The following is a 13,601-nucleotide window of genomic DNA, read 5'->3' on the forward strand; positions in this document are numbered from 1 at the left end:
CTTTTGTCCCCATTTGTCTTTCGTGAAAGGAAACACATTTTTTTCATTTCTACACATTTATACTGAATAGTCAAAGCTTTTTCATATTTAATACCAGACTGCTAACACAGCCACTTAGTCTGTATCAGAAAAATTGAAAGGAAGCAAAGTAATTTTCACCTACCGTAAAATGTCTGCAGGTATACTCCACCCACACTTCAGCACAGTTGATATAATCCTAGAAATACATATGTCTTATTATTACCAATACTTGCAGGACACTGTGAGAAATACACTCACAAAAATTGCCCTTGAAAGAATTAACCCCTGAGGTATGATTCATGCAGATCTAAAGATCTAGAACTCAAAAGCTGCATTTGTGTAATAATGTTATGTAAAATTAAGTTATGCTTCAGCAGAGCTAAGAAAAGCAGGGATGATCCAAAGATATTAGAGCCATCACCTTTTTCTGGTAGCTGTGTGTATTTAGAAAAGGTAAACTATGTCATGCTAAGCACATGCTTATTGAACAACTGGCTACAGCTTGGTTCTAAACACAGAATCAGTAACGACACAGAATGGACAATAACTCACCTGTGGGTTCTTCAGCTTTGTTATAACCTTCCAGGCTTCATTTAGTATTTGAAGGCGATCGTTTTCAGGAGGATCAGCCAATGCCAAGTTTAATCCCAGGGAGCGAAAGAGGAGATGCTGAAAGTTAATGAGAAATTTTTAATTAAAAGCAGATAATGCACCTCCATCCAAGACTGATCCTGCAAGTACAGTGTGCAGAAAGATTTTCAGAACAACCACTTGAATAATTTTATTCAAGTGACACACAAGTTACATAGGCAATGAAGAGCATAAAAACCTCTGTCAAAGGAAAGGAATTGTTACAAATTAGATACAAAATGTTACCTTTGGGAATCCAGACTCATCACACTCTTTAATCATGGCAATAAAGTCCATTGATCTCGCAGCAATAAACTCTGCTCTGAACGCCGACATTACTGAATTCAACAGCAAAGCACTGCAATGAACACAACACAGATCAATACAGCTCAGCATAAACTCAGATTTGGTAGTCCCTGCATTTCCATTAATCTCAACTTCTTAGACTAACAACTGTCCAGCATCTATCACAAATGTTTAAAAAAGAAACAGAAAAAGAAAACGACACTCACACAAATTAAGCTGGCTTTGATGAGGATTAATAATGCATAAGCAAAACAAGAAAACATTAAGCCACCAGATAAGGAAAAGGTAACCCAGTCTGTAAAATACTTCTTCCACACAGATGTTTCTGAAGCCATCATTTTAGCAGGAATTTACTAGAAGTATCAAGCCAACCAGGAGTAGCTGACATTTAGAAACTCTCTGTTTAACTACAGTTCAGAAGAATACTTGGGGAGGGCAAATCGCTATTGAAATTTTTCTTAATTAATTATATTATATATGCACTATAAAAGCCACATTTCAAGCAGCTGCATTACTAGGATTGAAATAAATCCAAAGCCATGGTCATATGATAACTGGCAATGACATATTTAAGACATTTCTGATTAACCATTCAGACAGGTATTTGTGTTACTATCAAGCCAAAGCCACAATGGAAGAGTGAACTCCCTGCATCACTGTAACATCCAGTTTACTCAACCATGAGTTAGCTCAAAAAGCTGCCTCATAAAACACTCTGCCCTTCACTAGTCTGAAACAGACAGTTTGAATACAGGGCAGTTTACCTTGAGGGAAGTTCTATGGAGTGCTTAAAATAATCCAGCAGCTTCTGTGTTTCTGCCTGAGCCTTAGTGGTCCCATCACAATTTGCCTGGAATTTGCATTTTATCATTAGACAAGCACTTCCAATTCACTAGCTCTGTGTTTTGCAATACAGAGAGCAGGCTGTCACTTTTCACTTAGGTGGCTGCAAAGGAGCTCATGGAACATATTGAGATTATTTAAAGATTTATATACTCATGTCTCCTGTTTCATAGTATCTTGAGTCTTGAGAAGACACAAAAACACAGAAAGCCACTTTGAAAGAAGACTACTGTTTTAAACTGGATTACTCAACTTCCCAATAAAAAAGACATGTCCCAAAAACATTTCTTTCAAAAAAACCCTCATTATACTCAACATTTTATCCTTCCTTCAAAGAGCAAACAGGAACAAGGAGGAGTCATCTTTACAATGAAAAGTGCTGAAAGTTGATTTGAAAGTAAGTTCCACAAAACAAATCAACACCTATACAAAACAATTTGTACATCAGAGGATGTGAATTATTTTTATCTGTTCTATACACTCTGATACCATACAATTTTCACAGCCCATTTTTTAAATCATGTTTTCCCCACACACTTTAGCTCAGTCACAGAGTGATTAACACATTTTAGTTCCTCAGCTGCTGCAGAATTGGACTGTGCAAAGCACATCAGAAAAAAAATAGATAGCTGAAAACTTTCACAGAACTCAGCCAAACTACCCAAAAAATGAACAGAGAGGAGCCTATCAACAGCCAGATTCACAAAACCCTGTAAGTACATCCAGCTTTCAGACCATCTTCCTGAACACGACTACCCTGCACAAAGACTTCTAGGAGATGTTTGGGATACTAATTTTAATGTTGAAAAAAGCAAATCCCTAAGTATTACCACCTTCCAAAGGTTGCCAGCAGCTTTAGAACATCCCTTGCTGAATGCAAGTATGGCCTGACAGTAACCAGTGGAGGATAGGGGAAAGGAAGGGGAGGAAACCTCCGAAAAATGAAGCAAAACCAGGCATCTGAGACATGGCTGATGGCAAACACATCACATGTCCTGAAGTTTGGCTTAGGAGTCAGAAAGCAGCAACCAAGTTAAACTAATTAACTTTGGCTTGACAAGTAATCTACCATATTTGAGAATTCATCTCTGGAAAACAGATGTTCATGATCATGATTTAGTAAGCTACAGGGAGAATGAAAGCCTCACTATGCATCCAAATTGTTTCCAAAAGAGAAGAGAGAGAACACTGTTCCAGGGACTCAGGGGTACTCATTACAGACTCCTGTCTTCTACACTCTGCAACACTTACTTGTTCCCCAACTTTTTGCATCTCTCCATCATCTCAGTAAGCAGAACCTGGAAAAATTATTTATTAAAATTAGTGAATAGAGACTTCGCAAATATATTCAGCTTTAATTACTCTACTGAAATCTATCAAAAGCTGTTTTAATTATCTCTCCAATATATTCCACTTGTCCTGTTTTACTCTGTATTTACAGCACAAGAAAACAGTGGTGTAGCTAAACATAAAACACATCTTCTGGAATAGGTATAGTGACATTTCAATCAAAACACCATTTTATGGAAGTCAAATCTGCAATCCTTCATCCATGCCATTACTCCAGGTAATCCCTATTTGCCAGCCAGGTCAGTTATGGCCTCTCTCTGGCAGGAGAGGTGAAAACTCTGCCAGACTGACAGAGTTTAAAAGAGCCTGTTAACTATGTTAAACTAAAGTTTAGTCAAATAATTTGTATATCAGTATGAAAGAAGACATTGTTGAATTCAGGAAATAAAGATTAAACTAGCTAAAGGACAGCAAGAAACAAAGAGGAATACTGCCCACGAACTGGAAGTGGTCACAGGAGCTTTCTGGAAGCAAACATTCTTCCTGTACAGAAGAGAGCATCACACAGTCCTATGCAGGCTCTTTTCACTTGCCCTCTCACTCATGTAAAAACTGACTGAGAGCTGGTTTTTTTTAGTAGGCAAAATTAACTTTTCACCACAACACTTCCTTTAGTATTGAGCATTACCACGTTCACTTACATCTGGAGCATGGTATGCAATACACTGTAAAATCCAGTCTATAGCAGGAGAATATAGGGTCAAATACAAAGGGATCTCCACACATTGTACCACCAGCTGGTTCTGAACTGTATCCCCATGGATCTGTTGAAATAAGAGACATAAATACGTTGCTGTAAAAAGGTATTTAATGGGAGATATGATGAGCTGGTCAATGTTTGTATATAAATGGAAACTACAACAGACAGTCTCACAAAGGTACAGATATTCTGAAGCATTTCTTGCAAGCTGGGGGAAAAAATATCAAGTTCCTAACATATATTATTCAAGTCTGGAAACATGCTGAATAGAGCAGCTTCAACTTACCAGAATGTATGTAAAATTTCTCATACTATATCTGGATACATGAACACACTTAAATCTAGATTTGAGAACTTCTAAGGTTTTTTTAAAGTATGTGGAAGTTTGATTAAAGAGTGCATTTATTTGATTTTGCAAATAAAACACTTATTTGCTTACTTGTTTAAATGTTAGGAGAAAGTCAAAGAAGTTTTTGTTCAGGCTTTCTTTGAGTTGTGGTGCCACTTCCATCCCAACCTGGATTTAAAAAAAAAAGATTTTATCAGCATCTATCAGCTCTCCTTCAGAGTGAGATCAAAATGCACTTGCTGAAGGAATACACCCAAGTCACACACATCAAATCAACAAACAGCACTGAATCACATGCTTTTGACTGATTATTTCCTTGCTTACTATTACAGTCATGCCCACTAACAACTACCCTGAGGCAGTTACAGCTGGTTTTAAACACAACCCTAACATCAGCTCCAAGTATCTGTAAGCACTGAGGAAATCAGTGTCTACTCCAGTGCACTGCAACACCCTACAGCAGCACATAAAATTATTCTTACTTATTACAAACACTTAAAGAGAGATTCCCCATTTGTAAAACAGAAATAATTTTTTGTTTCTTTGTTGAAAGGAAGAGAGAGGCTGCTGACTACTTGAGATAAAAGCAGTAGCTCCCTGAAGCAATGGCAGTAGTGTCTGCAGTAAATCTTTGATACAGACCAGAGGAGGTAAATGACAGCCTACCCTGCAAAGGTATGCTCTGGCATAGACTGCAACCAGTGGGTCTCCAATTCCTCTAATCATAGATGTTAACCGTGGGAGACATTCCGAAATGCCCCTGTTTTTATCAGAAATGAAAACGAGCTTCAACAGTCAAGAACAGAATTATATCACCTACAGATAACTTCACCAGCTGCCTTGTACACTAACAACTGAGCATGAGTTATGGAAATATCTATTAAAGAAAAAACACAAAAATTTATTTCGTAAGTAAAATTTTCTGTGTACAGTAACACATATATTCAAATTGCAGTATTTGCTATTTCAGAGCAAGACAAATAAACTAAAGAACTCCTCCTCCACCTTGGCAAACAGCAGAGCTATTGAAAAGCTGTAACTCAATGCAAGGAAAGCAGATGCTTAAAGCAGAATTGGCAGAACTCCTTCTATGTCTCATTTTCTCACAGGTCCTTTTTGACAGAGCTGTACTACTGCCTGGATTTGAGTCCCACTAATTCCAGTAAAAGAACTGCTTTTAGGGATAATAAAGCTGTCACTATAGTAGCAATTTGGCTTCCAACACTCATTTCAAAATATAACTGAAGAAGGACAATTACAAGGGAAGGAACATTTTCTGCTCAGCAGCTGGCACTGTTTGGCAACACATTAAACTTATCCCAAAGTTTTTAACAGATAGTGGTTTATTGCTCCTAAGTTATTTCTCCTACTCTGTCTCTCCCAGTATGACATCAATATTTTCCTTTCAGTTTTCTATCCTTTTTCCCACACTCCTCACATCAACAATCTTCCTTCCCCTCTACCACCAAAAGCCCCTGGTTTTCAACTGACATTGGGATTTGTGACACCTGATATCACATTTGTACATACACTTGAAAATTGAGACTACTCTTGTATTTCAAAGTATATCACAGTTCACTTCGAATTTTTTCATGGTATTCCCATTAAAATTCTCTCTGTACTGCTTCTTCTCAGTTCTACTAAGACCTTACCTACCATTAATCACAGACCTCTCATGCTTAATTCATTGAATTAGTTCCTAAGTCTGCCCATTCACTTCCTTCCCATACTTAACACTATTCTTACGTTTTGGACAGGAATTTGTTGCACTTCAGTATTGCTGCTTCCACGTAACTAAATTGAAGCCAAGTTAAGGAACATAACTGAGATTCACACCATTGAAAAACCTGGAGCAAACATACACCAAATGGATATTGACCAACTATTTTAAGGCCTTCTGTAATTAATGTCACTACATTTGGCTGATTTTTACAATTTATCTAAAATATTTCATTTCAAAATTTTTCATACATCATCTTTACTTCGTCATTGCCAAACAGGCCAGAGCCAATAATTAAGCATTCAGTTTAGTATGAAACATGACTCAAAAAGTACATTCAAAACATACAGCCTGAAACAAATAAAACAAAACCATTCTAAACATCAGATCCTGTGGGTTTTATTGAAAAAAAAATGTTCACTTTTGAAAAATCTACAAAAAAACTTGCAGACACACTCTGAAGGTCTCATTTGACAAGGATACAATCTGGGAATGAGTTCTCTGATTGAAGCAATCTTGAAAAACCAGTTTAAGCAAGTTTCTTTAGCTGTATCGTTGACACTCTCTGGAGAAAAGTTATCTGGGAAAAAAACCAACCCAGAAATAGTTACATTCTTTCTGGAAACAAGTTACTTTTCATGTTAGGTTTAAAACTGTATTCTTTTTCCATTCCTCAAGAAATTAAGTGCACAATAATAAACCAGGCAATGCATTTGCTTATCAGCTCTCTTGGGCAGCAGAGCTGAATACATAACAAGAAAAGGGAACAATCTTGTAGCAAAAAATATTTCAGAACCTGAATTCAAGCACTTGCAGCTCATCTCAGAGCTGCTACTGAGAAATTCAACCTCTGGCTCTGCTCTTCCAAAATCAGAAATTCCAAAAAAAAGAAATAAAGAGAATCTGTAATAAGCACATGTATATAAATCTGTAATGACTAGAGAACATACAAAAGAGATGTAAGCATTCAAATTGTTTATTTTAAAGGGCTAATATCAATTTCCAGTAATACTATTCCAAGAAGTAGAAAATACTGAACAGGAAATGGACAGAAACCTTGTCTCTGTACACTGAGCATTGAACACATCCTCTTACTCCTTGTGAAACCTTTTAAAACACCAGTGCTCTCCCACTCCTGCCTCCAGAATGTGAGAAGCTCCAGAAAAGTTTCCAACTTCCAACAGGAGAGAAGCCACATGTTAGAACTTCCTGCACTCACTCGGTATCTTTCTCATCTAGGAATTCAGGAGTTCTCATTGAGCTTGGTTTCACTTGGTTCCCAAGGGACAAGCTCAGACTTTGGCCTGAAATCCCCAAAAGTTCACATGCACAGTCAGCACAGCACAGATTTTCCTTCTCCCTTCCACTTTTAGAGCAGTTTGGGAAGTTCCCAGCAGCAATGCCTCTGGCAGCTGTACAGCTACAGCAGGAGCTCAGCTCTCCACAGCTGAAGGAACTGCTCAAAAATTGTGACGTGCTATGGGAACTGCCTGCCTTCATCCATGTTTGTAAGAGCACTTTGTCAGATCTGCAACAACCAACTTTACCTTAACTATTTTCCCTAGGTTCATTTCAAATGTCACTATTTGTTGGTTTCAAGTTTACAGCTCCAATCCTATGGATTTAACTGCAAACTAATAGTACTGCCAAATACAGAATGTTTCACCTTGCAAGGATGTGCACTTAATGAACTCCAAATTGCAAGGAAATGCCTGTGTTTTCCATGGAATGTTTCAATGCCTTGCTAAAGAGGTTCTTTCACCTGCAATGTCAAATTAGATTTTTACATTGTGTTGGAACTTCCACTGAAAAAAGAAAAAGGGCCCAGGTTAGAAAGATTATTCTAGCAGCAGCTTGCTGCTACTTCCAAAATTCTTCTTTTATTACAGCAAAACTATCAAGCTTCCAGTGTAGCAACAAAAACATCTATTTACCAAAAATTAAGACTCCCAACTTTGTTACATTTCTACCACTAACTTTAAGCTACTGAACTGTAGTACTTTCAGAAGAGAGCATAGGCTAAGACAAGAAAGGAAAAAAAAGTTTCCCTTCAACTAATTTGGCCATTCCTGTTTAATTCTCCCCCTAATCAACTCTGTATTAGAGAACTTACATCATTATTTGTGATTTCAAGTCTCAGGAAGACCCAGTTTACATTTAGTTACAGCAGAGCCACAAGCACACTTTATTATATCTTAGGTGTATCCTTCACAATTAAATCTTGCATGAACACTGTGAATAGTGGAAGCTGAAAGCAATGGATTTTACTCTGTTAAAAACTAAAAGCTACTAGATTCAAATCAGAACCTTTTCTGTAGGAGATAGAGAAGCAATGGCCCTGTTTAACCTTCCTCAAGGTTGGACATGATTTTTTTTCTGGAGCACAGCAGAAACAAGCACAAAGTTACCTGGCAGAGAGACTCGGTTATCCACACACATTGACAGAATTCTTTCATACACCAGTTTCCCTGGTTAAAAAAAAAAAAGAAAAAATAATAATTTTAAAAAATCAAAACAAATTAACAAACTGTAAAACACAAAATGTTGGTACAAAAGTTCCCATTCCAACATCCAATGAAATGAGATGGAAAAATCTTCCTAGAACACTGACATTTTGCTGCCCTCTAGTGAGGCTGAAATGTTCAGTGTGATTTAGCACTTCTCACACTACAAAAACATTCTCTGGCTCCCTTAAGAGCAGAGGTAACACCCAGGTCAGATTTCTCCCAGGCCAGGAAAGGACAGCTGGTGTCCTGACTTTGCTGAGTTTGGACATTATGTTATCTTTCAGCAAGTAGGAAGGAGCACAAGGAGGAAGCACGACCTTGAAAAACAATTGGATCTCTGTCGTAGCATATCCTGCTGGCACCAAAATCCCCTTCAACTCTGAATACCATTGTAAATCTTTTCCATAACATGGCAGAAAAATAAAAGAGTCACATGAAGTGGATGACGATTTCACTTACAAGTTTAAAAAATATATTAAAAAAAACAATAACTGATCATTTCATAGTTCCTATTCAGCCAAAGAAAACTTTCTGACTTCTATTCTTCAAATACAAAAATAATGAAATATTGAGTCAAAAGGCTGCCAAAGTCCAAAATATTTTCATAATGACGGCGTGTTTTAAACTTCAAAATGCAGAGATCATGATTTTTCCTAACATTTTATTCTAGATATTCACTAATACATAGAGCACAGAACCACAGAATTAAATATTTTTATCTTAAAGACTTTGCTCTTAGGAGATTTTTTTACAATTATATACCATGTTTACCACTGGCGTCCAAACATTTATATTGGAAATATTCCATGTTAAAGCTAAGTCATTTTAGCCCTTTTTGGATAACTTTGATGCTTCCTAACATTACAAAAAAATAATCATATTAACAACTGTGTAGCAAGTCAGGCACAGTAGATACTTACCAAAAGTATCAAGGATATCTGTAATTAAAACAAATTTACTTGGATAAAACTGGATTACTGTTGTGTCTGAAAGAAGCTTAGAACACTAGAAGGAGAAAAAAAAAAGAAAAAGCAAAGAAACATTTTTAGAAGCCAACACAAGTTTGTTTTACTCCAGAAAACCTGCAATGGATGAATACCCACAAATGGAAAGGGCCAATATGAACTATGAAGCCAAAAGTACAAGGACACCAACCATAACAGACCATGGTGCTTGTTGTAATTTTCAGGTTATTCTCCAATTCCAGAGCTGCACAGACCTGGTTTTCCTTTATACAGTTATCTACAATGCAGAGTTTCAGCTGACCATGAAGATCTGTGCATTTGTTCAGACAAGACAAATTCTCTCCCAGATAAAGCATTAAAAGGCACTTCTTCTCTGAAATCATTTTTGTAAGGATGCTCTTCAGTTTTTCACCATCTAAGCATCCATATCAAACACAAAATGCAATATAGATTAAATTAAGAAGCAATTTTAGAAGTGTAGTTAATGAGCTTTCCAATGCATTTTTGCAGCTCACATAACTAGTTCAAACATTCTGGAAGCAGACTGAGTCACAGTCAGCTCCAGGGAGGACTCTGCAATCAATCACCACCCACTGGGACACAACTGATCATGGCATTTGGACTACAATGATGGCTGGTACAAAGTCACATTTGAAAATGTATTACCCACGCAGTTCTACTCTCATTGGATATCCAGGCCAGGAAGGAACACATCCATTGATTGTATGAATTCAAAATACACACTGAGGAATGAAGATATTTCTAAGATATTTAATTAAGCTATACTCTATTTTCCAAGATTAAAGTGGAGTCAAAAACTTTGGCAGAAGGTTACTCACAAAAAAAACAGTTTCTACCAAAAGAAAACAGGTGAATGTCTGAGGAGAGAAATCCACCTTTTCCTTGTTTAAGCCAAATGTGGCCTTTGGCCCTGAGCCTTCTCTGGTCTCTAAGACTGATAATATTTTCTCTGAACTCCATCCTTTCTCTCTCCTTCACCAGGAGACAGTTCTTCAACCTCAGTGGAATAAATAAAGTTTAAACTTCTGTTACATTTGAAAAGTCCAGGAAGCAATCCAATACCTCACAAGAGTGTTCTTTTTAAAGAAGGAAATGATAACATTTGAACATGCTTAAACCACGGACACACTTAGTCCTTTTTTAATTCATCAGGGTATCTTGAAGAGAGCACAAGAAAGACAGGTGAGAGCATTCACACCCTACAGCTAAAGCAGAATCTTCCCTGCTGTGTGCTAAGTCAGTCACCTCCAAAGAAAGGGAACTCAGTAGCTGTTTAGGACCTACACACAGCACAAACACTTAATTACCACTTTTCTTAGAGCTCACACACATAAGCAACTTACTTCAGCTTACTCTAAGCAGCTTAGCATACTCCATCTTGACAAGTAAAGTATCTTGCAAAAAGGCACTTGAGGAATCATAGAATTGCTTAGGTTGGAAAAGACCTTCGAGACTGTTGAGTCCAACCTTTAATCCATCACTGTCAAGATCACCAATAAAAAATATCCCCAAGTGCCATATCTACACATCTTTTAAATCCATCCAAGGATGATGATGCCACCACTGCCCTGGGCAAACTGGTCCAGTGAATGAGAACACTTTTGCTGAAGAAATTCTCCTAACCAGAAGCCAAACTCACTCTTCCTACTGCATTACTAACCAGTCTGTAATAACAATGACAGACTATGTACATAACCACAGCCTGATGCCAAGAGAACTGCTCAGCTTTTTCAGAGGATACAGCACTCTGCAGGAAGAAGCACAACAAGTAAAGTGCAGTGAGGGCTCTACCCTATCCTGTTTTATAACTAGAGAATTATTATCCTTCATGAAACTTTTAAATTCATTAATTACACAAATACCTATTTCATTCTTAGCCAGTATTTCAATTAGTGATAAACATCTGCAGCATTAAGTGCTAAGTGAACAACACTTTAGCAGAGATAAATACATTCAACTTTGGTACCACTTTCCTAAAAGGAAGCATTGGATCCCATGTTAGAAATTGTATTATTGCAAAATTGCTTGTGAACCAGTTGCAAAAGAACATATGAAAATATCAATACATAGATTATCACTGCATTATCACACACATATATATATATTTACACACAAAGCACTGTAAGTAGAGTACATCCCTGCTGCTTTTCTTCTCATCCAAAGACCATATGCACACTTTGCAATCCTATATATGGATTTTTTAAAAAAATAACAATAATAGTGCTGATTTCATAGTATTACAATAGTACATTAGTCACCCTAAGTCACATATAATTGCTTGATCTCACTTCATTAATGTTTCATTTCCTTTTTTGTCTTTACCACAATTTAAGATGAAATTACTTCAAGCCGTTTTCACAAGAGTATTCAGAATGACCAAAAAAAAAATCCTGACTTTATATAACCCCACTGGATGACTGTGAGCATTACATCAGTTTTACAGTTTTAAGGATGGCATTATGTCATCTGTCCTCTGCTGCACTCTGCCTCTGGCCTTTTTTAAAGGCCAAGCCAAACAAAAGAGCATTTAACTGTCCTATTTCCCCATGCCCTCCTCAAAGCACATCACCCCAAATCACCCAAAGGAAGACTGCAGAGTTCTCAAACAAACAAACAAAAACAAACCTCACACACACGATTTTAAAAATCTGGAGCTGATTTGGTAGCTTGCTAGGGTCCTAAATACCTTTATTTAATTGCCCTACTAAGTTTGGATGGGTAAAATGCTGATGTTCAAAAAGCTCTTCTGGTATTACTTGTAGGGAGCAAGGGGCTGAAGGGGAAGAGGACAGGAAATAACATGTCCTACAAAGAGCTGATTATTTCTACATGCTATTTGTTCTAACTATCCTTAAGCAGGTAAAATTTCCACATCTGTCATTTGGTGACACATTGAGAATTCCATCCCACATAACCTAGTCAAGACCAATAGGTAACAACGAAGCTGGAAATCCAACAATTGTTAGAAATCATAAAACTCTGGAAGAAATTCTTTCACAGAAGAACAAAAGAAAATAAGAGAAAAACAGCAGAAATCCTTTTTTTCCCCAATAAGGAAACTGGACAAGTTATATCACCAAACTCTGTTCTGCATAGAAAAAAAACACAAAACTGACCTGGATGACAATTTTCAGAGCTTTTACTTTCTGATCAGAGGACCATGCATCCTTTAAAGACTGGTTCAGTTCTTCAATTCGGTTCATATAATCCTGCTGAGTCAAATTCAACAGCTCTTTCTGTGATCCCTGGCAAGAAAATACAAAACCACTTAGTAAGAGCAGGAGAGAAGGAAGGAGAGTGCTGTAATAATAGACTCAAATCACCATGTTGTGGGGGAGAATCCTACAAAATTTATTACAGCTTCCCCTCAGGTCTTCAGAAAGTAGGTTATGAAACATTTCACCTTTGCATAGCAAAACACTGCAGCTTGAGAAACAACTTCAGTACTCAGTATTTCTACCAAGCTCATAATTGTAGCTTAAATTAAGCTCAGGTAGACATATGCAACTTCTGCAACAGGGGCAACCAGAATTATGAGACGTTAAGAATACAGAGTTCCACAAAGTTTTACAGCAGTAAGAAGGTAAATCAATAGCAATAGATCAGGTAAATTTTCAATTCACAATTTCTAGTGATACAAAAAAATGATTCTGCCCAAATCCTGTAACAATAAGGATTAAAATTACTGAAGAATTCCCACAGAGGGACATATTTATCTAAATACTGCACTTGCAGAATCAGGACCTTTTTAAAAGGTTTCATAAAATATTTCTATTTCACGAATTCCTTTCACTGTTATAATGATGCTGTAATTTCATCAGAAAACTTTCTCACCTCTTCCAGATCATCCAGTTCTTCTAACCTTGTCCTCACTTTTTCAGAAACTGCTGAACCAGTAGTTGTGGCTTTTCCTGCAAAGAATTACAGATTAAAGTTTCTTTAGCATTTAAACACTGGGACTTCTAAAGAGAAACAAACCTGAAGGAGCCAGGCCTGGACCAGTCAGCTTCTCAGACAGAAATGGTTTGATTCATTTAGTGACTATTCCTGAAGACACACATCTAAACATACCCACAGTGCATCCACTTTGAGCAAAGGCAATGACAAGTAAGCAAAACTGAGTATAAGTGGACTTTCCTTCAAGCTTTACCAGTAAGAACCACAGGATAATTAAGGACAGAAAAGCTCT

At 37.1% G+C, this 13,601-nt stretch overlaps 1 protein-coding gene across 1 annotated transcript in view; it reads right to left on the minus strand.

The window, feature by feature from the left end:
* The window catches only part of VPS35L (VPS35 endosomal protein sorting factor like), a 48,116-nt gene that overhangs the window by 27,305 nt on the left and 7,210 nt on the right, over positions 1 to 13,601 (minus strand). The window contains exons 6-18 of the mRNA XM_088174403.1: positions 13,247 to 13,323; positions 12,529 to 12,657; positions 9,347 to 9,431; positions 8,328 to 8,387; positions 6,403 to 6,499; positions 5,946 to 5,993; positions 4,866 to 4,959; positions 4,290 to 4,367; positions 3,792 to 3,914; positions 3,052 to 3,098; positions 898 to 1,009; positions 574 to 690; positions 164 to 217 (exon numbers count right to left, since the gene is read on the minus strand). Of these exons, the coding sequence (XP_088030529.1) occupies positions 164 to 217; positions 574 to 690; positions 898 to 1,009; positions 3,052 to 3,098; positions 3,792 to 3,914; positions 4,290 to 4,367; positions 4,866 to 4,959; positions 5,946 to 5,993; positions 6,403 to 6,499; positions 8,328 to 8,387; positions 9,347 to 9,431; positions 12,529 to 12,657; positions 13,247 to 13,323 (1,121 nt within the window). The remainder of the gene's footprint in view (positions 1 to 163; positions 218 to 573; positions 691 to 897; positions 1,010 to 3,051; positions 3,099 to 3,791; positions 3,915 to 4,289; positions 4,368 to 4,865; positions 4,960 to 5,945; positions 5,994 to 6,402; positions 6,500 to 8,327; positions 8,388 to 9,346; positions 9,432 to 12,528; positions 12,658 to 13,246; positions 13,324 to 13,601) is intronic.

This window comes from Sturnus vulgaris, chromosome 16 (genome assembly GCF_052056855.1).
Source record: "Sturnus vulgaris isolate bStuVul1 chromosome 16, bStuVul1.hap1, whole genome shotgun sequence".
Classification (NCBI taxonomy): domain Eukaryota; kingdom Metazoa; phylum Chordata; class Aves; order Passeriformes; family Sturnidae; genus Sturnus; species Sturnus vulgaris.